The 26,699-nt window shown below is 46.7% G+C and overlaps 1 protein-coding gene across 4 annotated transcripts in view; it reads right to left on the reverse strand.

Annotated features, from left to right (window-relative positions):
* Nucleotides 1-26,699, reverse strand: part of LOC140424807 (extended synaptotagmin-2-like) — a 338,421-nt gene that overhangs the window by 84,841 nt on the left and 226,881 nt on the right. For all 4 annotated transcript variants that reach the window (XM_072508235.1, XM_072508234.1, XM_072508233.1 and 1 more), the window contains exon 7: nt 23,000-23,055. In XM_072508235.1, coding sequence (XP_072364336.1) covers nt 23,000-23,055 — 56 coding nt within the window. The remainder of the gene's footprint in view (nt 1-22,999; nt 23,056-26,699) is intronic.

The following is a 26,699-nucleotide window of genomic DNA, read 5'->3' on the forward strand; positions in this document are numbered from 1 at the left end:
GCCAGCACGTAGCCTCTGGTACGGAGAATCCAGCCCAACAGATTTAATGTCACAGGCTAAATAGAATCAGTTTACCTTTGTAACTGAATAGATCTGGCCACATAAAAATAAATTTGTCTAATCACTGATCATACAAAATATGAATACAAGAACGGGCTCAATGCAAATTCTTCCCACTTCAAGATACACAAAAGATCAGTTAGTTATTTGTAAAGGGAGGAACTTTTGAAAGTTGGGGGAAGGGGCATAATTTCTTTCAATATTTAATTTCAAATTATTATTTTTACGTGATCGAACAGCCTCATCGAGCCCAACTTGATGATGTCACGAGAGACCTCTCGTGAGATTTGCGACGCTCTGAGCGCCTAGTGAGATGTCGCGATCTGGATCTTGCCCTCGCTGGGAGAGATCCAGATTTACATATTTAAGTGAGCCATTAGACTAGTTTAAATAATTTGGAGCACGATTCTCCCGAGACTTGGGAACAAATGCCTGCGCCTTGGTCCCCTAGGTATTCAGAGGCCCGCCCGGGTGGTCAGGCTCTGGGCAGGGTGGTACCCTGGCATTCCCGCTCTCCCCCCCCCCCCCTCCCCCCCCCCTCCCCCTCCCCCCCCCCCGCAGGCACCTGGACTCTATCAAGTTAGTGAGACACTAACTGCCAGCTGGCAGTGTCAGTGCTCGGGTGACACGGTCAAGGGCACTGGCAGGGTGCCAGGTTGACAGTGCCAAGATGCTCAGGTACCAGGGATCAGGCCCAGGAATGCCCTGCCCTTATGGGATGGGCGCAGCTAAGAAACACCCCACTATACGTGCCCAAAACGGGACTCCTATTTTTGAGGCGTTAAATGGCGCTGTTTATATATAGTTAGTAACAGAATCAAGATCTTGGTATTAAAATACAGCTGACATAAATCCTACCCATTTTGATATCGACTGGGTTGTTAATGTACCCAATTTTTAAAGACCTTGCAGGAAATTAGTTGAGGAAAGCCAGACGGAACACAGTGAAGCACTAAAATACACAACCAATGCTGCTCTATACTATGGTCCTTCACATGTCGGTTCATGCAAGTAAAAATATCTCCTCCCCTTCTGTCCTCACCCCATGCAGATTGTGTATGAAAAGATACAATTGCTGTAGGGCACAAAGTAAGAACCTTCATCGAAGTTGGAATTGACACTGCTCCATCACAACAACTTTTATCTATGTAGCATCTGTAATGTAACAAAGTGTCCCAAGGCGAGCCAAAGGAACATTAAAAAACAAAATATGACACTGAGCCACAGAAAGAGATACTAGCGGAGGTGACCAATAGCTTGGTGAGGGATATAGGTTTTAAGGCGTGTCTTAGAGGAAAGCAAAGAAGGCAGAGCGGTGCAGGGTGGATATTCTGGAGCTCAGAGTTGAGTCAACTGAAGGCACGGCCAACAAGGGAAAGCAGATTTAGAACACAGCAGAGATCACAGAGGGTTGGGGGCTGAAGAAGATTTCACAGATAGGAAGGGACCATACTCTGGAGAAATTTGAAAACAAGGTGCTACTTGCAAATAGCAATATAATAATTTGCTACACTGAGCCAATATAGGTCTATGAACACAGGGGTGATACAGGAACAGAACTTGGTGCAAGTTAAGGCACGGGCAGCAGGGTTTCGGATGACTTCAAGTTTGGGGAGTATAAAAGGTGGGAGACCAATCAGCAATGCATTGGAATAATCAAGTCTCGAGGTAACGGAAACATGAATGAGGGTTTTAGCAACAAATGAGCTCAGACATGAGCAAAGTCAGGCAATGTTACAGATGTGGAAATAAGCAGCCTTATGATGAGATGAATATAGTGTTGGAAAACCCATCTCGGGATCAAACGTAACATTAAGTTTGCAAACAGACTGGTTTAATCTCAAGCTGTTGCCAGGGAGAGGGATGAAGCCAGTAGCTAGGGAACTGAGTTTGGAGCAGAAATCGGCAACAACTGCTTCAGTCTTCCCAATATTTAATTGGAAATCATTTCTGCTCATCCAGAGCTGGACATCGGATAATATCAGCCATGGCTCAGTTTGCAGCATCCTAGCCTCCAAGTTAGAAGGCCATGGGTCCAAGTTACACTCTAAGACCAGAGCACACTCTAAGACCAGAGCACACTCTAAGACCACCCACAAATTAAAACGAATGCTTTCAAATGGGACTGTCCAGTAGAGGGCACCAGTGATGGAACAATTTGTTTTGCATTATTATGGGATTCATTAACACATTGGACCAATCAAATATTTTACCACTGAAACAAAGAACTAAAAATCCCAGTAAATTAGAACCCCATTCCCTGAGCCTTAACACAAAGCACACATACACAGATCTTTACTAGATAAATGGTAGCATGCAAATCAAAGAATGGAGCAAATATACCAGTGGCCTATTTGGAGCCACCTTGTCAATGTTGTTTCTTTTTTTCTTAAGTTTAAAGTACCCAATTCTTTTTCCAATTAAGGGGCAATTTAGCATGGCCAAACCACCTCGCCTGCACATCTTTGGGTTGTGGGGATGTGACCCACGCAGACACTGGGAGAATGTGCAAACGCCATACTGACAGTGACCGGGGGTCGGGACCGAACCGGGGGCCGGGATCGAACCCGGGTCCTCAGCGCAGTGAGGCAGTAGTGCTAATCATTACGCCACCGTGCCGCCCTCCACCATGTCAATTTTACTAATTTTTGCAAAAACACGAAAGCTGTGGTGAATCCTGGTACGGAAATGTTATTTTTAAAAAATTTATTCTAATTTATACTGGGCACCACAATGGATCACCTATGTCAGAATACAGAGATGGAATTATGTATTTTTACGCTTAATCAGTTATCCAAAAATAACTCTGATCCACCATTTGTGGGCAGCACAGTAACACAAGTGAATAGCGCTGTGGCTTCACAGCGCCAGGGTTCCAGGTTCGATTCCCCGCTGGGTCACTGTCTGTGCGGAGTCTGCACGTTCTCCCCGTGTCTGCGTGGGTTTCCTCCGGGTGCTCCAGTTTCCTGCCACAGTCCAAAGACATGCAGGTTAGGTGGATTGGCCATGATAAATTGCCCTTAGTGAGCAAAAAGGTTAGGAGGGGTTATTGGGTTACGGGGATAGGGGGGAAAGCGAGGGCTTAAGTGGGTCGGTGCAGACTCGATGGGCCGAATGCCTCCTTCTGCACTGTACGTGCTATGTTCATTACAGAAACCTCCTCTGAGGATCAAGTTGTTCAGAAAATTAAATGTCTTAATAATAATAATAATAATAATAATCTTTATTAGTGTCACAAGTAGGCTTACATTAACAATGCAAAGAAGTTACTGTGACATTCCTCTCGTCGCCACACTCCGGCGCCTGTTCGGGGGCATGGAGGGAGAATTCAGAATGTCCAATTCACCTGACAAGCACGTCTTTCGGGACTTGTGGGAAGAAACCGGAGCACCCGGAGGAAACCCTCGCAGAAACAGGGAGAACGTGCAGACTCCACACACAGTGACCCAAGCCAGAAATCAAATCCGGCTCCCTGGCACTGTGAAGCAACAGATAGTTAATGCAGGATGAATTGACCAGGAAAACTAAGTTTATTGCAATGGATTTCTAGGAAAGACTATGGGCAGGATTCTCTCGTTCCCCCAGCTGTGTGTTTCATGGCCGTGCGCTGATTGCTAGTCGGGATTCGATCTTCCAACCGCTTGTCAATGGGGTTTCCCATTGTGACCACCCCACCCCAAAAGCTACTGGTGGGGATGTGCACCCGGCAGGAAAAGTGAATCGCAATGACCAGAGAATTCCGGCACATGTCAGCACTAAATACCCCAGTGACTGATTCAACTCTCCGCGCTGTTAATTCCCACAGCGTCTGGTCTGCCTTAAAAGCCATCAATGTCAGCGAGGAGACGCTTGAACTCACTGTGCATCTTGATGTTGTGGGCAGTTGTGTGTGGCAGGACTGGTAGAGAAACCTTGTTTTCCAGATGTTTAGTCTAACCAGGAAACACCAAGGCTGGGTTCGACGAGAAGGATTTGGAGATCCATGATCTCCTTGACCGCAAATGCAAGGCGCTCCTGAACAGGAATCTCCACCGAAACGCGAATGAAAGGAAACAAGCCTACAGGCAACTGAAGGCCGATATGTAACAAAGAACTCACGACCGAAAGAACAGATGGTGGGTGGAAAGAGCGCAGGAGACTTAGAAACTCGCTGACAACCACGATGTGCGTAGCTTCTTCAGCGCAATTAAAACCATATACAGTCTGAATACCCAGGAGCCCACCCCACTGAGAGCCAAAAACGGAGAGGCGCTCATCAAAACCAGAGGGGCAGGGAGCAACATCAACCTCTGTACATGGCCTTCTTCGATCTCACAAAGGCCTTCGACTCTGTCAACTGAGGGGGATTGTGGAACATCCTCCTTATATTTGGCTGCCTGCAAAAATTCGTCACCATTCTCAGCCTGCTCCACAATGACATGCAACCCGTGATCCTTCCCAAAGGAATCACCAGAGACTCAAAAGTGTGCAAATTGGGGTCAAACAGGGCTGCGCCATCGCTCTTCTCCAACTTCCTTGCAGCAACACTCCAACCCAACATCCTGAAGCTCCCCAATGGAGTGGAACTAACCTACCGGACAAGCGGGAACTGCAGTACACAGACTCACCACTGTGTGCGCACACTCCAGAGACCAAGCTACAAATCATAGTCGATGCAATTACCAAGGCATATGAGAGAATGGGCCTCAGACTAAACATCTGGAAAACAAGGTTTCTCTACCACACAAAACTGCCCACAACCATCAAGATGCACAGTGAGCACCTGGACAATGTGGATCATTTCCCATACTTCGGGAGCCTCCTCTCGGTGAAAGGAGGCATCGCCGATGAAATCCAGCAACAACTCCAATGCGCCAGTGCAGTCTTCAGACGCCTGAGGAACAGAGTGTTCGAAGACCGAGATTTCAGATCCAGCACCACGCTCATGGTCCTCCTCTCCCGTATCAGAAACATGGACAATGTACAGTAGACAATTCAAATCCCTGGAGATATATCACCAATGTTGCCTCCGCAAAATCCTGCCAATCTACTGGCAGGATAGGCGCACCACGTGAGCGTCCTCTCCCAGGCTTATATCTCCAGTATTGAGGAACTGGTCATGCTCGACCAGCTGCGATGGCTGCATGCCCAACACAAGACCCCCAAAACGAGTGCTCTACTCAGAGCTCCCCAATGGCAAGCAATCACTAGGACGACAGAGGCAACACTACGAGGGCAATTTGAAAGCCTCCCTAAATAAACGCAACACCTCCATCGACCACTGGGAGCTCTTCCGGGGCAGGTGTGACCTATATAAGGACGGGTTGCATCTAAACTGGAGAGGCATAAATATCCTGGCCGCGAGGTTTGCTAGTGTCACACGGGAGAGTTTAAACTAGGATGGCAGGGGGGTGGGCACGGGAGCAATAGGTCAGAAGGTGAGAGCATTGAGGGACAACTAGGGAATAGGGACAGTGGGGCTCTGAGGCAGAGCAGACAGGGAGAAGTTGCTGAACACAGCGGGTCTGGTGGCCTGAAGTGCATATGTTTTAATGCAAGAAATATTACGGGTAAGGCAGATGAACGTAGAGCTTGGATTAGTACTTGGAACTATGATGTTGTTGCCATTACAGAGACCTGGTTGAGGGAAGGGCAGGATTGGCAGCTAAACGTTCCAGGATTTAGATGTTTCAAGCGGGATAGAGGGGGATGTAAAAGGGGTGGCGGAGTTGCGCTACTGGTTAGGGAGAATATCACAGCTATACTGCGGGAGGACACCTCAGAGGGCAGTGAGGCTATATGGGTAGAGATCAGGAATAAGAAGGGTGCAGTTGCAATGTTGGGGGTTTACTACAGGCCTCCCAACAGCCAGCGGGAGATAGAGGAGCAGATAGGTAGACAGATTTTGGAAAAGAGTAAAAACAACAGGGTTGTGGTGATGGGAGACTTCAACTTCCCCAATATTGACTGGGACTCACTTAGTGCCAGGGGCTTAGACGGGGCAGAATTTGTAAGGAGCATCCAGGAGGGCTTCTGAAAACAATATGTAGCCAGTCCAACTAGGGAAGGGGCGGTACTGGACCTGGTATTGGGGAATGAGCCCGGCCAGGTGGTAGAAGTTTCAGTAGGGGAGCATTTCGGAAAGTGACCACAATTCAGTAAGTTTTAAAGTGCTGGTGGACAAGGATAAGAGTGGTCCTAGGATGAATGTGCTAAATTGGGGGAAGGCTAATTATAACAATATTAGGCGGGAACTGAAGAACCTAGATTGGGGGCGGATGTTTGAGGGCAAATCAACATCTGACATGTAGGAGGCTTTCAAGTGTCAGTTGAAAGGAATTCAGGACCGGCATGTTCCTGTGAGGAAGAAGGATAAATACGTAAATTTTCGGGAACCTTGGATAACGAGAGATATTGTAGGCCTCGTCAAAAAGAAAAAGGAGGCATGTCAGGGCTAAAAGGCTGGGAACAGACGAAGCCTGTGTGGAATATAAGGAAAGTAGGAAGGAACTTAAGCAAGGAGTCAGGAGGGCTAGAAGGGGTCACAAAAAGTCATTGGCAAATAGGTTAAGGAAAATCCCAAGGCTTTCACCAAAGAGAAGGAATTGGTAGATGTTGAGTCTGGAGAAGGGTGTGTAGATAGCCTGGGTCACATTGAGATCCAAAAAGACGAGGTGTTGGGCGTCTTAAAAAATATTAAGGTAGATAAGTCCCCAGGGCCTGATGGGATCTACCCCAGAATACTGAAAGAGGCTGGAGAGGAAATTGCTGAGGCCTTGACAGAAATCTTTGGATCCTCACTGTCTTCAGGTGATGTCCCGGAGGACTGGAGAATAGCCAATGTTGTTCCTCTGTTTAAGAAGGGTAGCAAAGATAATCCAGGGAACTACAGGCCTTACTTCAATGGGAAGGAAATTACTGGAGAGAATTCTTCGAGACAGGATCTACTCCCATTTGGAAGCAAATAGACGTATTAGTGAGAGGCAGCATGGTTTTGTGAAGGGGAGGTCGTGTCTCACTAACTTGATAGAGTTTTTCGAGGAGGTCACAAAGATGATTGATGCAGGTAGGGCAGTGGATGTTGTCTATATGGACTTCAGTAAGGCCTTTGACAAGGTCCCTCATGGTAGACTAGTACAAAAGGTGAAGTCACACGGGATCAGGGGTGAGCTGGCAAGGTGGATACAGAACTGGCTAGGTCATAGAAGGCAGAGAGTAGCAATGGAAGGATGCTTTTCTAATTGGAGGGCTGTGACCAGTGGTGTTCGGCAGGGATCAGTGCTGGGACCTTTGCTGTTTGTAGTATATATAAATGATTTGGAGGAAAATGTAACTGGTCTGATTAGTAAGTTTGCAGACGACACAAAGGTTGGTGGAATTGCGGATAGCGATGAGGACTGTCAGAGGATACAGCAGGATTTAGATTGTTTGGAGACTTGGGCGGAGAGATGGCAGATGGAATTTAATCCGGACAAATGTGAGGTAATGCATTTTGGAAGGTCTAATGCAGGTAGGGAATATACAGTGAATTGTAGAACCCTCAAGAGTATTGAAAGTCAGAGAGATCTAGGAGTACAGGTCCACAGGTCATTGAAAGAGGCAACACAGGTGGAGAAGGTAGTCAAGAAGGCATACGGCATGCTTGCCTTCATTGGCCGGGGCATTGAGTATAAGAATTGGCAAGTCATGTTGCAGCTGTATAGAAACTTAGTTAGGCCACGCTTGGAGTATAGGCAATTCTGGTCGCCACACTACCAGAAGGATGTGGAGGCTTTAGAGAGGGTGCAGAAGAGATTTACCAGAATGTTGCCTGGTATGGAGGGCATTAGCTATGAGGAGCGGTTGAATAAACTCGGTTTGTTCTCACTGGAACGAAGGAGGTTGAGGGGCGACCTGATAGAGGTCTACAAAATTATGAGGGGCATAGACAGAGTGGATAGTCAGAGGCTTTTCCCCAGGGTAGAGGGGTCAATTACTAGGGGGGCATAGGTTTAAGGTGAGAGGGGCAAGGTTTAGAGTAGATGTACGAGGCAAGTTTTTTTTTACACAGAGGGTAGTGGGTGCCTGGAACTCGCTACCGGAGGTGGTGGAGGAAGCAGGGACGATAGTGACATTTAAGGGGCATCTTGACAAATACATGAATATGATGGGAATAGAGGGATACGGACCCAGGAAGTGTAGAAGATTGTAGTTTAGTCGGGCAGCAAGGTCGACACGGGCTTGGAGGGCCGAAGGGCCTGTTCCTGTGCTGTACATTTCTTTGTTCTTTGTTTGACACGTGGGAATCGCTTGCCTTAGAACACACAAACTGGAGAAGAAGCATACATGAAGGCGGCAATCACCTCGAGCATCACAGGGTGGAGTTCGCAGAGGCCAAGCATACAGCAGAAAGAGCGCGCAGAATCCAGAGCGTCCTATCCACTTCATCAACCACCACCTACCAAACCGGTGGTAAAGTCTGCGGATCCAGGGTTGGACTATTCAGCCACTGCAGAACCCACCTCCCAGAGTGGAAGCAAGTCATCCTTGACCCTGAGAGACTGTCCAAGAAGACTTTCTCTTTGTACATATTGGAAAAACTGGAGCATTCTTGTTTCTGAGAGGATTAGTCCGAGTTGATAACAGTCAAAAAGCTGTATGGGAGTAGGATTTCTGGATTACCCAAGAACAGCTTGCCTCTTTCATTTTGGCTCAAATAAGCTTTAAAATAGAGGAACAACATCCTCCCTTGCAAGGCTTTCTATTTTATAGGCAGCCGATTTCATTTAGATGAGTGGGTGCGGGGGAAAGGGAATTTTGTAGCATTATTGTCATACACTGGATCAATCAGGTAATTTCACAACAAGAGCATACACCGCTTCCCTCTAACACTCTCAAATATCTTGCTCACTACGAGTTCATCTGGCTGCCTTTTGAAATTATTGCCATAGTCGGGCTCTCTATTCCCCATTGCCTTTTGTATAAAATTTGTTGCGTTTATTTGACTATTCTCAGAATATTCTGTGTTCTAGAATCAATCTAAAAATATTAAATATACAAGCTCTGAGTTTTGGAAAGAACAAACTGATGTGTCACCAATCGATTTTTCAGCATCTAGATACAAGACTTAAAAACGGATTCACTTTTAGCAGCAGAATGAAATAGAGGGAGTAATTTTCAACTTTCGTTTTTTTGCCTGAACATTTTCCCTGAAAAATTGATAGCAAGCAGAGGAAAATTGTGTAGAAATGGGGAGCTTGACTGTTCCAGAGGATTCAGGACCACCTGATGCAATTTTCCAGTGGGTATTATAGCTTTGCTACCTCAGTTTGAATTAAATTAATTAATTGAGGGGGCTCGTCTGCACACTTCCAACTAATACCAGGTGATAAGCAGCCTAACCATCGGTCCTTCAAAACACTGCTGGTGCCTGCACCACAAACTGTATCCCAATCCTCTCTACCTTTTAATTTTTGGAGGGCCGCAGGTCTGGGGGTGCCATATATGGGAATAGATGGTTGCAGGCAACATTCCTAATTGATGGTATAATTGGAATGGAATGCTGTATTACTGAAAAGATGGCAACAACTTAACATTTATACAGCACCTTTAAAATAGTAAAACTAAATTTGATACTGAGCTACACAAAGGGTATCTTGGACAGATGAATAAAAGCATGGTCAGGGGAGTAGGGTTTTAAAGGATCATTATAAAGGAGTTGAGAGAGGTAGAGAGGCAGAAACATGCAGGGAGGGAATTCCATAGCTTTGGGCTTCATTAGCTGAAAATGGCTGTGTCATAGAATCTCTATATGCAGAAGGAGGCCATTTGGTATATCGAGTCTGCACCGACCCTTGGAAAGAGTACACTGCCTAGGCCCATGCCGGACTCTATCTCCGGAACCCAGTAACCCCACCTAACCTTTTGGACACTAAGGGGCAATTTACCAAGGCCAATCTACCTAACCTGCACATCTTGAGGAAACCAGAGCACCCGGTGGAAACCCACACAGACACAAGGAGAAAGTGCAAACTCCACCGTCACCTGATGCTTGAATTGAACCCGGGTCCATGCCACTGTGAGGCAGCAATGCTAACCACTGTGCCGCCCTCTCGGAGATCGAGAAAAGAACAGGAGAGGAAAATAAATGCTGACTGACTTGTTAATGATAAGAAAACAGACTTAAGAAAGTACCTAAGAACATAAGAACCAAAGCAGGAGTAGGCCATCTGGCCCCTCGAGCCTGCTCCACCATTCAATGAGATCATGGCTGATCTTTTGTGGACTCAACTTCACTTTCCGGCCCGAACACCATAACCCTTAATCCCTTTATTCTTCAAAAAACTATCTATCTTTATCTTAAAAACATTTAATGAATGAGCCTCTACTGCTTCACTGGGCAAGGAATTCCATAGATTCACAACCCTTTGGGTGAAGAAGTTCCTCCTAAACTCAGTCCTAAATCTACTTCCCCTTATTTTGAGGCTATGCCCCCTAGTTCTGCTTTCACCCGCCAGTGGAAACAACCTGCCCGCATCTATCCTATCTATTCCCTTCATAATCTTATATGTTTCTATAAGATCCCCCCCTTTTTTCTTCTTTTTTTTTTAACCTTTCTCCTAATTTTTCTTGTCGTTGAACCCATATCTTCCTGTAACAACCTGCTGCGTTGCTTACCATTAATGTTTTCACTTTCCGTTTTATTTCTTTTAGTATTCCTGGTCCTATTCACTGAGCTACCCTCAGTCACTGTACCTTGTACTGTCGCCCTTTTTGATTTTTGACTATGGCTTCTCTGCCTTACACTTGGATCATTGACTGAAAAAAAACTTGCTGTTTTAATTCATTCATGAGGTGTGGCCAACATTTATTGCCCATCCCTCTAGAAGGTGGTGGTTAGCTGCCCTCTTGAATGAGGCAGTCCTTATGGTGTTGGTACACCCAAACTGTTATGAGGTATGAACGACAATATAGTTCCACGTTGGAAGGGAACTTGCAGGTGGCATTGTCTGCTGCCCTTCTTGTATCCAATTTTCTTCCACACTATTTTCCTCTGCTCTCTCAGAGTTTCAGACAAAAAGGCAAATGGGTGCAAATTATCCTCTATATTTCTTTCTGCTGCTAAAAATGAGTTTTCTTTTAAGTCCGCTAGTTAGATGCTGAAAAATCCTTTGCTGAAGTATCAGTTTGTTCTTTCCAATACGGAGAGCTTGTATATTTAATATTTTTAGATTGAATATTCGAAGAGTCAAATGAATGTAACAAATTTTTTTTACTCATTAAGCACGGAGGAATAAAGTGCCTGATTGTGGAAATAAATTCAAAAGGAAGCTAGGTGAAGATGTGGGGAGGTAGATATTTGACAGCGCAAGATGACACATGGTCTGCTTAACTCGGACTAAGCACAACCCTCATAAGTTATCTACTCTCCAGGGAATCTCCAGCAATCATAACAATATCCCATTAACCCCTTTATCTATAACCAAGTGGTTAGAAGCAATCACGACCTTTCGTTTTACAGCTTCTTAATTACAGCTTTAGCAGACAGTCTGGATACCTTAATTTGGGTTCTTTAATAATATTACTGCAACAACTATATACCTTAACCTAGGCTTTTAAACCCCTTACTGCAACAGAGATAAAATACAATATATATACCAATTTCTTCCATTCATCATAAGAATACAAGACAACTATTGGGGAGTGTAGGATTATATTTGGTGTCACAATGGTGCCGTTCTTGACACCGCAATAAGCATCTGGCCACATTGTCATATAAATACCGTGGCTACAAGAGAAGGACAGAGGCTAGGAATCATACAGCAAGTAACTCACATCCAGACTCCCCAAAGACTGTCCACCATCAACAAGTTAAAAGTGTGATGGAATACTCCACTTGCCGGGATGAGTGCAGCTCCAACAACACACAAGAAACTCAACAACATCAGGACAAAGCAGCCCCCTTGATTGGCACCCATTCTATCACATCCTCCACCACCAATGAACAGTGAAAGCCGTGTGTGCCATCTACAAGATATACTGCAGGAACTGACCAAGGTTCCTTAGGCACCAGCTTCCAAACTCATGATCTTTACCATCTCGATGGACAAGAGCAGCAGACACATGGGAACACCACCACCTGGAGTTCCCCTCCAAGTCACTCACCATCCTGACTTAGAAATATATTGCCGTTCCTTTGCTGCTGCAGTGTCAAAATCCTAGAACTCCCTCTCTAACAGCACTGTGGATGCACCTATCCCTGACGGATTGAGGGCAGCTCAATTAGGAATCAAGGCAATTAGGAAAGACCTAGCCAGCGACGCCCACATCCTAAATTATTTATTTTTAATCCACACAATCACCAAGACCGGTAATCCCACCTCTAACATTTCTGATCCAACTTGGCACAGTGGCATAAGGCCATAAGACCAACTTGGCACAGTGGCAGGCACTGCTGACTCCACGCGCCAGGGACCCAGGTTCAATTCCAGCCTCAGGTGACTATCTGTGTGGAGTTTGCACATTCCTCCTGTGTCTGCGTGGGTTTCTTCCCGTGTCTGCGTGAGTTTCCTCCGGTGCTGCGGTTTCCTCCCACAGTCCAAAGGAGTGCAGGTCAGGTGGTGTTACAGTGATAGGGCAGGAGAGAGGATCTAGGTAGGGAATTCTTTCAGGAGGGTGGTTGCAGACTCGATGAGTCGAAAGGCCTCCTTCAGCACTGTAGGAATTCTATGGTTCACTAGCCACAGTTCACCAATTGCTGAAACCCTCACCCATATCATTGTTACATCTGTACTTGATCATTACAACACATTTCTAGCTAACATCCTACATCTATTACAGAATTACAGAAAATACAGGGCAAAAGAAGCCCTTCGGACCACTTAATCCCATTTGACAGCAATTGGCCCATAGCCATGAATGTTCTGACGTGCCAAGTGTTCATCCAGGTACTTTTTAAAAGGATGCGGGTCAAGCGCCTCCACCACCCTCCCAGGCAGTGTATTCCAGACTGTCCCCAGGCAATGCATTCCAGACTGTCACCACCCTCTGGGTAAAAATGTTTTTCCTCACATCCCCCCTAAATCTCTTTCCCCTCACCTTGAACTTATGTCCCCTCGTGACTGACCCTTCAACTGAGGAAATAGCTGTTCTGTACCTACTCTGCCCATTCCCCTCATAACCCTGTACACCCCAATCAGGTCGCCCCTCAGTCTTCTCTGCTCAATGAAAACAACCCAAGTCCATCCAACCTTTCTTCATAACTTAAATGTTGCATCCCTGGCAACATTCTGTGAATCTCCTCTGCACCCCCTCCAGTAAAATAACATCTTTCTTATAACGTGGCGACCAGAATTGCACACAGTATTCCAGCTGTGGCCTCACCACAGTTTTATACAAGTCCAATAAAACCTCCCTGCTTTTGTAATCTATGCCTCGATTGATTAACCCTATTGACCTTCGATGGAGACGCCACACACTCGACATTCCGCAACACGCTATCCGCCACTATCTCAGTATAACCCCAGTTTGCCAGATCGAAAAAGCCTTCCGACAGCTGAAGGTCTCTGGCGCAAATGGAATCTCTGCAGAAGTACTAAAATGTGGCGGAGATGCAGTCTTGACAAGAATCCACAACCTCATCAACCTTGTCTGGAAGAACGAGAGCATGCCAGATCATCTCAGAGATACCTTAATTGTGACCACCTTCAGGAAAGCAGACAGATCTGACTGCGGAAATTAGAGGGATTTCCCAACTCTCCACCACGGGAAAGGTCATCGCGTAAATCCTCAATTATCTCCTCCCAGTGGCTGAAGAGCTCCTTTCCAAGTCTCTGTGGCTTCCGCCCATCAAGAGGCACAATGGACTTGATCTTCAGCTCGCAGGAAATCCAGGAAAAGTGCAGGGATCAGCATCAACCTCTGTACATGGCCTTCTTCAATCACGCAAAGACTTTTGACACTGTCAACCATGAGGGATTATGGAACATCCTCCTCAAATTCAGCTGCAGAAATTCCTCACTATTAACCACATGCTCCACAATGACATGCAAGACGTGATCCTCACAAATGGAACCACCACAGACCCAATACGGGTGCAAACTGAGGTGAACTAGGGCTGAGTCATCGCACCAACGCTCTATTCCATCTTCCTCACAACAACACTCAACCCCATCACCCTGAAGCTCCTCGCTGGAGTGGAGCTAACCTACCAGACAAGCGGGAAACTGTTCAACCTCCGATAGCTACAAGCCAGAACCAAGATCACCCCAACTTCTGTCGTCAAGCCTCAGTACGCAGATGACACCCGTGCGTGTGCACAGAGGCCGAGCTATAAACCACCGTGAACACATTCACCGAGGCATGAGAGGATGGGCCTCAGCCTAAATATCTGCAAAACAAAGGTTCTCTGCCAGCCCGCTCTGCCACACAAAGCTGCCCCACAACCATCAAGATCCATGGTGAGCCCTTTGACAATGTGGATCATTTCCCATATCTCGGGAGCCTCCTCTCGCAACAAGGACACTCTGAAAACCTCCCTAAATAAATGCAACATCCCCACCAATGTGAAATCACTTGCCGTAGAAGGCACAACCTGGAGAAAAAGCATTCGCGAAGGCACTGATCACCTGGAGCACGCGGAGGTCAAGCGTAAACAACGGAAGGACAGTGCAGAATCCAGAATGTCCCATCCACCCACCTCATCAATCACCACCTGCCGAACCTGTGGCACAGTATGCGGATCCAGGATCGGACTATTCAGCCACTACATAACCCACCTCCCTGGAGTGAAGGCAAGTCATCCTCAATGTTGAGGGTCTGCCCAAGAATCCAGACACCCAGGATAATGCTCTGGGCACATGGGTTTGAATCCCACCACAGCAGATGGTGGTATTAAAAGTCTAATGAAGACCATGAAACCATTGCTGATTGTCGTATACACCCAACTGGTTCTCTAATGCCCTTTAGGGATGAAAATTTGCCATCCTTACCTGGTCTGGCCTACATGTGACTCCAGATCCACAGCAATGTGTCTTAAAATGCCACTCAGTTTGAGGGCAATTAGGGGCAGGCAACAAATGCTGGCCTTGCCCGTGACATCACATCCCACGAAAGAAAAAGAAATACCCTCATCTACACACCTGGTCACCTCCTCACAAAATTCAATCAGATTTGTTAGGCATGACCCCTCTCTGACAAAGCCATGCTGACTATCCCTGGTCAAACCTTGCCCTCTCCAAGTGGAGATCGATTCTCCCTTTTTTTTCTCCAATAGTTTGCCTACCACTGACGTGAGACTCACTGGTCTGTCATTCCCTGGCTTATCTCTACAACCTTTCTTGAATAATCACATTAGCTCTTCTCCAGTCCTCTGGCAACTTCCCTGTGGCCAGAAAAAATTTGGGTCAGATTCCCTGCAATCTCCTCCCTCGCCTGCCACAGCAGCCTGGGACAATCCATCCGGACCTGGAGATTTGTCCACCTTTAAGCCTGCCAACACCTCCAATACCTTGTCACTCCCTATGACAATTTACTCAAAAACTTCAGTCTCTCTCCCAGAGTACCATACCTACATCCTCATTCTCAGTGAAGACAGATGTGGAGTATTCGTTCAACACCTTACCGATGTCCTCTGGCTCCACCCACAGATTTCTCCCCGGTCCCTACTCATCATCTTCCCATTGATATACTTCGAATTTCTTGGGATTTTCCCTACTTTTAGCAGCCAGAGCTTTCTCATATCCCCTCTTTGCTCTCCTAATTGGTTGCTTAAGCTCCATTCTGCACTTTCTGGACTCCATTAATGCCTCCATTGATTTTCTCCCCTTGTACTTTCTAAAAACCTCTCTTTTCCTTCACATCGTTTCCTGAATTATCACTGGTCATCCATGGTTTTCGGGGCTTTTTACTCCTTCCTATCACTCTCGAGGGAACATGTTGTGCCTGTGCCCTCCCCATTTTCTTTTTACCCCCACTGCTCATCTGTAGATTTCTCCACAAGTAACTCTTCCCAGTCTACCTTGGCCAGATCTTGCCTTATTTTAGTAAAATCTGCTCTCCCTTAATCCAAAATCTTTTTTTAAACTGGTCTATTTCTTTGTCCATAACCAGCTTAAATTGTACCATGTTGTGGTCACTATCACTAAAATTCTTTCCCACCAACACCTCAAACCATCGATCTGTCTTCATTCCCCAGAATTAGGTCCAGCACTGTGCCGTCCCTTGCTGGACCCTCTACATATTGACCTAAAACGTTCTCCTGTATACATTTAAAAACTCAACTCCATCGAAGTCCTTAACACTATGACTATCCCAATTCATGTTGGGAAAGTTGAAATCGCCTTTTCTAATTACTCTATTGTTATAATGTTTGCTCCTCAATTTCCTACTGACCACCTGGGGGTCTATAATAAACACCACAACATGGATGGGCATTTTTAATCCTAAACTCTATCCACAAAGCTTCATTTCAGGCCCCCTCCAAGATATCATCTCTTCTTACTGCAGTATCTGACGTTTTAACGAATAATGCAATGCCTCCTCCTCTTTTACCGTCTCTTCAGTCTCGTCTGAAGATTCTATACCCTGGGATGTTGAGCTACAAATTCTGTCCCTCCCTCAAACACGTCTCCGTGATGGCTACTATATCACAATTCTACGTGTCTATCCATGCCCTCAACTCATACATTTTACCTACAATACTCGAGCATTAAAGTAGAGGCCATCCAGTCTTGTCTTACTCCCTTGAAACCTAATACAGCTGTATTCCCTCTGACTGGATTGCTTTACTGTATTATGTGGTGTCCCTATTCTGCTCACAGTTTGTGCCTCCTCTCCCTGCCAAATTAGTTTAACTCCTCCCCACAATACCAGCAAACCCTCCAGCAAGGATATTTGCCCCACTCTGTTTCAGATGTAGGCCTTCCCACTTGTACAGGTCCCACCTTCCCCAGAAACAGTCCCAATGATCCAGGAATCTAAAACCTCCCATCTGCACCAGCTCTTCACAATAATCATCTTTTTGTCACAAGTAGGCTTATGAAGTTACTGCAATGAAGTTACTGTGAAAAGCTCCGAGTCGCCACATTCCGGCGCCTGTTCAGGTACACGGAGAGAGAATTCAGAATGGCCAAATTACCTAACAAGCATGTCTTTCGGGACTTGTGGGAGGAAACCAGAGCACCTGGAGGAAACCCATGCAGACACTAGGAGAACATGCAGACTCAACACAGACAGTGGCCCAAGCCGGGAATCAAACCTAGGATGCTGACACTGTGAAGCAACAGCGCTAACCACTGTGCTTCATGCAAACCCAATCAGTCATCTGAGCTATTGAACCATAAAAAGGTTACAGCACAGAAGGAGGCCATTCGGCCCATCATGTCCATGCCAGTCCGAGGACACCCAGGTGCCCTTCCTAATCTCGCCTTCCTGCACCCAGTCCATAGCCCTGTAGCTTACAACACTCAAGGTGCAGGTCAAGGTATTTAAAAAGAGTTTAGGGTCTCTGCCTCCACCATCAATTCGGGCAGCGAATTCCAGACTCCCACGGACCTCTGCGTAAAATAGTTCTTCCTCATGTCCCCTCTAAAACCTTCTGCCACTTATCTTGAATCTATGTCCTCTTGTTCTAGAATTCTCCACCAAGGGAAACAATTTTATCCTGTTCACCCTATATCTTTCCCTCATAATTTTACACCTCATTTAAGTCACCCATCAGCCTTCTTTGTTCCAAGGAAAATAACCCCAACCTATGGCTGATGTGGCACAGTCAAAGCATGATGTGGCACAGAATCTGACAACGATGGTCCACTCCCTGTGCTCCATGGCCACAAGCATGCAGACCTTGGTCGAGCCCAGAGCGGGCCAAACTCTTCTCGCTCCCCACCCTCCCCTGCCGTCCCCACCACTGTCACCCCAGGGATCTGATGGGACCGTGTGATGGAGGGATCACCCAGACGGTGGGAAGTTTAGAGTCAGATGATGTCAGACGATGCGGAGCACCATAGCCCATCGCACAGTGGGTTGCCATCATCCCCCATCCCATGGACCAGACCCACTGTGCCAACCCAGGATCCACAACCCATAGTGCAGTGGGTATGTAACACAGAGGGGGTTTCGGCCAGGGGGGGGGGTGCATATCTTCATCATACAAGGCCTAGAGTTCATCCTCCTCCTACAGCGCGTTGCCCCTCTGCTGCATGATGTTTTGGAGGACGCACCAGGCTACCACAATGTGGGCAACCCTCTCAGCGTCATACTGGAGGCCCCCTCCAGAGCGGTCCAGGCACCTGGGCGCAGACGTGCATAATGTGTCGATGATGGTCACGCTGCAGAACCAGGGGCCAAGGTCGGTGGTCAGTGGGGTGTGCAGTAAGGTGGCTGTCTTTCAGGCTGCGGAAATGGTAGTCTGTGCCTGAGCACTGCCCCAGTCACGTTGGGGGGGGGGGGGGGGGGGGGGTCACCTCGGCACACGGCCCATCAGAGGCAGAGAATCGCGGAGGTGCTGGAGAATTTCGGGTCAGGCCCGTTAACGATATGCAAACCATTTTTATTGTACATATGTTCTGGAACGCAATGATGCAGCTGTCGAGGCAGCGGAGAATTGCGATTTGGCGTGAAATCGCCTCCCGATTCTGCCCAATCGCGTTTCCCAATTTCGGTGTCGGCTGACAGTGAATCCCGCCCCATGATGTAAAAATTCTCATCCTTGTTTTCAAGTCTCATCAAGGATTTGAGCCTCCTTACCTTTGTAATCTCCTCCCGCCCCACCATCCTCCAAGGTACTCACACACACTTCTAATTTTGGCCTCTTGAGTACCCCTGATATTAATTGTGCCTAGTGAGTGTTATCATTGTGCATTTCCTATTTAAATCGATAGTTCATGTCCATTACTAAGTGCTGTGATATCATTAGCTGTAGTTGTTACCCGTGTATATTCATATTTAACTGCCGCTGTCTCTAATTCTATTCTATCACTGTTATTTTGATGTTTAACTAGCTGCTCCAGTTTTGGAATCCATACTGTAATTTAAACTCGGTTACTTTCATATATTAAAGAAATGGCATGGTTTTTGAAAGGAATGGGGAAATTATTTGCAAAAGAAAAATGTTTCCGATTTCAAAGAGGATTGGAAAATCCAGCCCAATCGGTCTAAAGCAGACATACCTATGGCTGATGTAACACATCTGACTGTACATGAAGAAATTACAAACGAATGAGGGAAAGAAAAGACATTAAAAATACAAATCAATTTGTCCAGCATGCAAGGGTTAAGAAAAGGAAAACAATGCGAGTAACCAAGGCACTCCCTGGTTGTCAACGTCTCACCCACTTACTGTTCCCAAGGTAAACAACCAAAAACAATTTTAAATGAAGATAGTCAGAAATATTTAATGACTTGATGTTCCAGAATGGAGGTTCTCTATTAAAGTGTCTTTTTTTTTTACTGTGGTGCATTAAGAGTCAACAAGCTTATTGAAAACCAAATCATTTCACTCTTTGCAAGAATGAGCATAGAGGAAATAATTTCTGTCATGAAATAATTTTACAGCGTGCAGGAGGGACATGGGCCTCAATTTTAGACTCATGGACAGGATTCTCTCCAGGATCCCACCCACAGTGCCCAGGCGTGATTTTACAGTGGAGGGTGCCAGAAAACTTGGGGTAGGAAATTTTTTAAAAGCCAAGATCCTCGATTTCGGGCAGGAAGGTGACACACCATCATTGGAAGCGCCCATCTGACTGGGATCCCCCCCCCCCCCTCCCCCTCCCCCCACAGGCCAGACAGCTCTGGATCTGCCTCCCCTCCCCCTATCCCCACCTCACACAATTGTCCACCTTTGCGATTCCTCCAGGCATCCCCTACCCTCCCCTCCTCAGGACCCCTGCCATTTACTTTCACATTGGCCCACTGCACTTTGTCCCAGTGCCATGTCTTCCGGCCACTGCAGTGCTGTGTCTGGATGGGCTGGAGAGCAGTTGGCCAATCTGCGCAGCTCTCCAAGATGGGACATCCTTCTAAGTACGGAATGAAGCCCTGCCTGCTGGCAATCAATGCTCACTTGAGCGCAAAATGGCAGCAAGCCTGTTGGAGTCAGCAGGGATGCGTTGCTTGCTGACTCTCCAGATAAAGCCCATGCCATCTGAAAAATTCAGGACATGAGGTAACCTATGAGCTTTACTGTCTTATTATACTACTTGGAATGAATTTTAAAATATTATTACTGATTTGGCTATTATTTTGATAATGTTCACTATATTTTCCTTTTGAAATTGTGCTCCTGATGTATCAGAAAAACAAAAACCAAATGGACAAGCTGCAGGATATACTAATTTCTTTTGCATCTGGTTCACTATACTAGATAGGTCTTCTGATTGAATAAACACATTCTGTTATGGTAAAGCTCAACACATTCCTGCTTGCACAACATCCTAAAGCAAAAAGTGTAACAATCCCATGCTACCTGATAATTACATTGGGCACTTTGGGGCAACTCTTATCTGAAATTAACCAAATGTGCTTCTTAATGCAAAAGTAATGCCATTCTCCTCAGAAATTAAATAGATGCTTTAATTAACCTGCATTGGGTACAAACACTTATCTGTTAACACCTAGCCCTCAACATGGATACGCGAACACTTGCATTTTTAACTAATATCCCAAAGGAACGATCTTAAACTGCAGCTCATCGCAGAACTGCTTGTTTACAGACATAGAGCAGCACTGTGGGAGTAGCTTTTGGTCCTTAACTAAGTGGTGGTGAGTCACTTTCTTGTAACATTGTAGTCCTTTTCTTGTAACATTGTAGCCCATGTGGTAGAGGTACTCCATTGTGCTGTTTAGTGAGTTCCAAGAATTTGACCAAATGGCAATGTTGGAACAGAGAAAATATGAGCCGAATAGCATTGATGCACTTAATAGAAAGCTAGAGAAGTGTCATAGATCATAGAGTCATAGATGTTTACAGCATGGAAACAGGCCCTTTGGCCCAGCTGGTCCATGTCGCCCAGTTTCTATCACTAAGCTAGTCCCACTTGCCTGCATTTAGCCCATATCCCTCTGAACCCAACCTGCCCATGTAACTGTCTGACTGCTTTTTAAAAGGACAAAATTGTACCCGGCTCTACCACTACCTCTGGCTTAATGCCCTCCTTCTGAACTGTAAATTCTATGACTCTATGACTCCTGTGTCAGACTCCTATTCATTGATTACAGCTCTGCCTTCAACACCATAATCCCAGCCAATTATGGTGTTGGGACTCCAAAATCTAGAACGTTGCTCCTCCCTCTGCAATGGATCCTGGACTTCCTGACCCATAAATCACAATCAGTAAGGATAAACGATACTTTGTTGGGGCTGGTTTAGCACACTGGGCTAAATCGCTGGCTTTGAAAGCAGACCAAAGCAGTCCAGCAGCACGGTTCAATTCCCGTACCAGCCTCCCCGAACAGACGCCAGAATGTGGCGACTAGGGGCTTTTCACAGTAACTTCATTTGAAGCCTATTTGTGACAATAAGTGGTTTTCATTTTCATTCCTTCACGAAAATCCTCAATAACGGGGCCCCGCAAGGCTACGTACTTAGCCCCCTACTATACTCCTTATGCACACACCACTTGTGGGGCAAAATTTGGCTCCAACCCCATCTCCTCGTTTGCTGATGACATGACTGTCCTGGGTCGGCATGAGGGAGTGCATATGTGAGAAAGGAACTGAAAGAGAAGGATGTTGATAGAGTAGGAGGAGGCTCATGTGAAGAATAATGATCTGCAGAGACTTTTTTCAGTCATATGATCAATTTCTGTGCTGTAAATATCGTGCATGCAGTAAGTAATGATTCCTGTAACTAAACTTATGCCCAAACCCAAAGCACCCTTTCAAACTCAGTCTGAGTACTGTGAAAAGAAACAAAGTTTCTTATCTGCTATGGTTGAAGTGGATGTTCTGATGTGGAATCATCATAGTAACCATCAACTTAGTAAAATAGAGGGCGCTGCTCTTAATGTGCATTGATTATGCAAGGGAAATCATTGGACACGATTCTACGGCCTTGTCACGCCCAACATGGTGACGCGACGAGGCCGTTGAATTTCGCTGGATTCGTGATTGCAAGATTCATCGAACTCACGAGACGTCGTGATCTGGATCTCACCCTCACTGGGCAAGATCCAGATCAGCATATTTAAATGAGATACTAAGCTGATTTAAATATGTCTGCCCGGATTCTCCTAGGGGCCTGGAACTAATGGCCTCCCCAGCAGGGCCAGGACCAGATGTTGTTTAGTACTGGTCCACACAAACATGGACCAGGCGTAACAGCACCTGTAAGTGTTCCCAGACCATTGGAGACCTCTGGGTGGTCGGAGACTGGGCAGGGTGGCCCCCTGCCTCTCTCTCTGGCATCCAGCAGGCACCATGGCAATGCCACTCGGTTGAATAGCGGTGTGGATCTCACCCAAAAATCCGGCGAGACACACCCCGCCAACCACGCCCAAAATTGTTTGGTTGAATCACGCCCATTGCTTTTTCATAATAGAATATTGGGAGCAAGAAAAGTGAATGGGATTACATGAGTGGATTCATGAGGAAGGAGTCAGGCCTGATGGACTGAAGAACCACAGACACTGCCAAAGCTGCTGATTTTTCCAGCATTTTCTGACATTAATTTAGGAAGCTAGTTGGAAGAGTATCACATCTTAAGTAAACATTAATAGGAAATTGTTTCAGCTTAGATGCATGCTTTCATTCACAAATATCCAGAAGTATTTTGGGAATTCCCAAAGTCTCAGGTCCCTTGCTGTTCATTTATTATACCAAACTTTCCAGCACTTGCACCATCATAAAATAGATTCTAAAACAAGAACCTCTCATTTAAAATTAAAACAAACTGCACCATTTTCCAGTCTCAACTTTGTAAAATGGCCAAACAGGAGGTTGTTGAATCCTTCAGAAACATCTCAAACGATTCTGCACTTACTTCAGTCCAGGGATGTCCAGAAGATTTGTCAGTCCTGTCCAGTTAATTTCAAGTAACTGTTGATTAAAACAGAAAGAGTTATTCTCAGCAGATAACTTTCAAAAAGTGGCAAACGGTTGCAAAGTTCATTTCAGTAACAACATTGAAGGCTCGTAGTAATTGACTGCAAGCAAGGACATCCTTCCTTTGTTATTTTAACGCGGCATTTAAACTGTTTATTTGAAAAGTTGAGAGATGTGCAGAAGTGTTCCACATATGTCAAACTGAGCTATTTATAATCATCTGAACCCAAAGATGGGTTACAAACTGTAGCTTTTATGCTGTATAATCACACCGGTCTGGCTTTGTCATTGTAAATGTTTTTTTTAAATTTTTTATTCTCCTCCTTTTTCACATTTTCTCCCACATTTACACCCATCAACAATAAACAATAATCAACAAGATATGTCAATCCCCATAATAACAACGATCCCATCTACCCACCAACCCCCAAACCTCAACCCGCATGTTTACATAAACAAATGGCAAAAAGGAATCAGGGATTACCCGTAGTCACCCTTAATCTTACACAGCTCCCCACCCCCCCAACCAACGCCATCCAGCCTCTGAAAGAGTACCGTACATGATACCCCAGAGTTGTACCCCCCCACCCCCCAAAGTCTCCAGCTCCTCCCGTCCACTGCCTCTTGTAAAACTCCTCCTCCCAACCTCGGTTCCTTCCCCCCAACTTTCCACCCCGGCTAGACCACTCGGACCCTGTTCTGCCAGGCTCCGATGGCCGCAGCCCCTCCCCCCACCTCACTCTCGTTCACTGGCCGACTTAAACCGGCCAGCGTGGAGGCCCGGGTCCCTTTCCCCCTTGCCCGGCCCTAGGAAAGCCCAAAGATTCCCTTTTAGCACACAAACCCCACATAATTGTAAATGTTTTAATTATCACAATGCATGTTTACACAAGCTGACTAAGTATGATGTCATCAATGCACGTTTATCAAGTGAAACCATTCATTATTGGATTTGTGGGGGCCCTGTGGGGGCCAGAATCGGTTGTACCCGCACCTGTTTGCGCCGTCGTGAAACGCGACGGCATTCACGACAGCGCAAATACAGTCTCCATTTCGGAGAATCACGCCCTGTATCTGCGTGGATTTCCTCCAGGTGCTCCGATTTCCTCCCACTGTACAAAGATGTGCAGGTTAGGTGGATTAGCCATGCTAAATTGCCCGTGTCCAAAAACGTTGGGTGGGGTTACTGGGTCATGGGGATTGGTTGGAGGTGTAGGCTGTTTCCAAGGGCCGGTGCAGACATGATGGGCCGAATGGCCTCCTTCTGCACTGTAAATTCTATGATTTCTATAATCCAGGTCTTTACTTTCTTGCTGATTTAATTTTGAATATAGTAGGTAAGTAATGTTATGCATCACTTAGCAGCTGTGAAAACATTTTAGGGCAAATCACCACAAAATGGACAAAGTCTTGCTTTAATCAAGTGTTGCTTCAATTTCAATTCACTGGTTTATTAACTCCTAGATACTTGCATTTATGTATTTAAGGGTTACTTCTCATTCTTCCCTCCAGTTTGCTTTTCGTAGTCATCATGAAATTGTAGAGCAGCTCAAATTAGCAAATGAGATGATAACTGCTAGGATTTCCGGTGTTCTCCATTTAAACACTGTATTGCTCCAGTATCACATTTTGAAATGATTCTACTGTCCTTAATCTAATTACAGCACCCTGTGAATTAGATTTACTTTTGACAGTAGCGCTGCTTAAAAATCAACATTTCCTACTTGTTACTATTGCTTTCTGTTCTCAGGTAAATCACTGGGAAAGTGTCATTTTGGGCGTGATCGGCAGGCTGTTTCTCGACAGCCATGTTGGCGAGATTGCAGCCTACATTTAACGGCACTTACAGAAATGAGCCCCCACGAGCTACTCGCCATTAGTGGCCATCTCGCAGTCTGATGCGCCAGACTAACGCCTCAGTGACTCGTCGCTAACAAGAGGAAGCTGCTTTTAAACGCTCCCTCACCGCACACTCCCAGTCAATACACAAGCATGGCAGCCCGCAGATCTGCTCCTCGCTTTCGGGATGCCAACCTGGCCAGGCTTCCCGATGCCATTGATGCGAGACAGGACATCCCGTTCTCCTGACGGGGTCAGAGGAACAATAGCAGGGTCACCAATACCGCCTGGGAGGCAGTGGTAGAGGTTGTCAGTGTGCGCAGCATGACCAGGAGGACTGCTGGCCAATAAAGAAGGCCAACGACCTCCAGTGAGCTGCAAGAATAAGTTACCACGTCTCTCCTGGAATCAGTTCCACCTGCCACCCTCAAATTCCCAACAAACCCCCCCCCCCGCAATCAACGGTTGACACCTCGCATGCTCCCCACATCCGATCTTTGCGCTTGCTCCTTAGGAACCGTTGGCGTCCACTAGCACAACCCTTTCATGTCCAGGTGCAGTGCCCAGATATGCCACCTGCTGTAGACCCCTCCCCCCTCCCCCAACCCATCAAGCGTGCAGCTCACAATGCCCTCTCTTTGTCCCCACAGGAGAATATAGCCCATAATAAGCAGGAAAGGCCCAAGAGTCGGCGGGGGCAGAGTACGAGGAATTTCAGTCCTCACCCCGTATGAGGAACGGGCTGTGGAAATCACAGGGTTATCTCAGGAGAGATGTCACCGACGTCGAGGCTGGCTTGCGCCACAAGACGTGAGAACCCACTACCCCTTCACCGAGATGACCTGTCTCAGGCGAGTTGTTGATGCCAGACAAATGATCATTCCCTCTCGCTGACCACTTGTCCATTATCTCACATGATACAGCCGCCCAGAGCCATTCCACGCCCCCTCTCCAAGTTGATGCAGATGATAGGACGCTGCTCTGAGATTCATGAGGAATGTCAGTGACATTCCAGCGAGTACATAGCCGATTGGAGGAATCCCAAACGCTACGGGCGCAGGAAATGATGTGCAAAGTCCAAAGATGTGCAGGTTAGGTAGATTGGCCACGCTAAATTGCTCCTTAGTGCCCAGGTTGGGTGTGGTTGCAGGGTTAGGGCAGGGGAGTGGGCCTAGGTAGGGTGCTCTTCCAGGGGGCCTCCTTCTGCACTGGAGTGATTCCATGATTCTAATATGTGGCACCAAGGTTAACACTGCGAGGGTGGCAACCACAGTGGAAAGCCTGCAACACCAGGTCAGCATCTTGAGTGGTGATGTCTATGGCATGACTCATCCCATGAGGGTTGGGGAAAGGAGGAGTTGGGGATAAAAAGGGATTGGTGGGGGGGGGGGGGGGATGAAGGGTCGGTGGGGGTGGGGGGGGGGGGGGAAAGGAAGTGGGGAAAGGAGTGATTGGGGAGCGGAAAGGAGGGATTGGAGCAAGGGGAACAGACAAAATCTCGTCCTATGAGAATTGGGCGAGGATGATGGCCTCCCTGGTCAGAGCATGCCGGAACCCTGCCGCCGCCAGCCCTCCGGCACTTCCTGCATTTCCTCCCTGGGCTCGTCCTCCAGCCCCTTCTTGTCTGACTCCTCCTCCTCAGACAAGGCTGCATGTCGTCCCGCTGCTGTGCCGGTGGAGGGCACAACAGACCATCACAAAGCGGGCCCTCTGTCATGGCCCAATCTCACATGAACCAAATCCTGGCATCTACATATTCCACTGGTGACACGTGCAAACCCCTTCCGCCCCCCCCCACC

The sequence above is a fragment of the Scyliorhinus torazame genome, chromosome 6 (assembly GCF_047496885.1).
Source record: "Scyliorhinus torazame isolate Kashiwa2021f chromosome 6, sScyTor2.1, whole genome shotgun sequence".
NCBI classification, from domain to species: domain Eukaryota; kingdom Metazoa; phylum Chordata; class Chondrichthyes; order Carcharhiniformes; family Scyliorhinidae; genus Scyliorhinus; species Scyliorhinus torazame.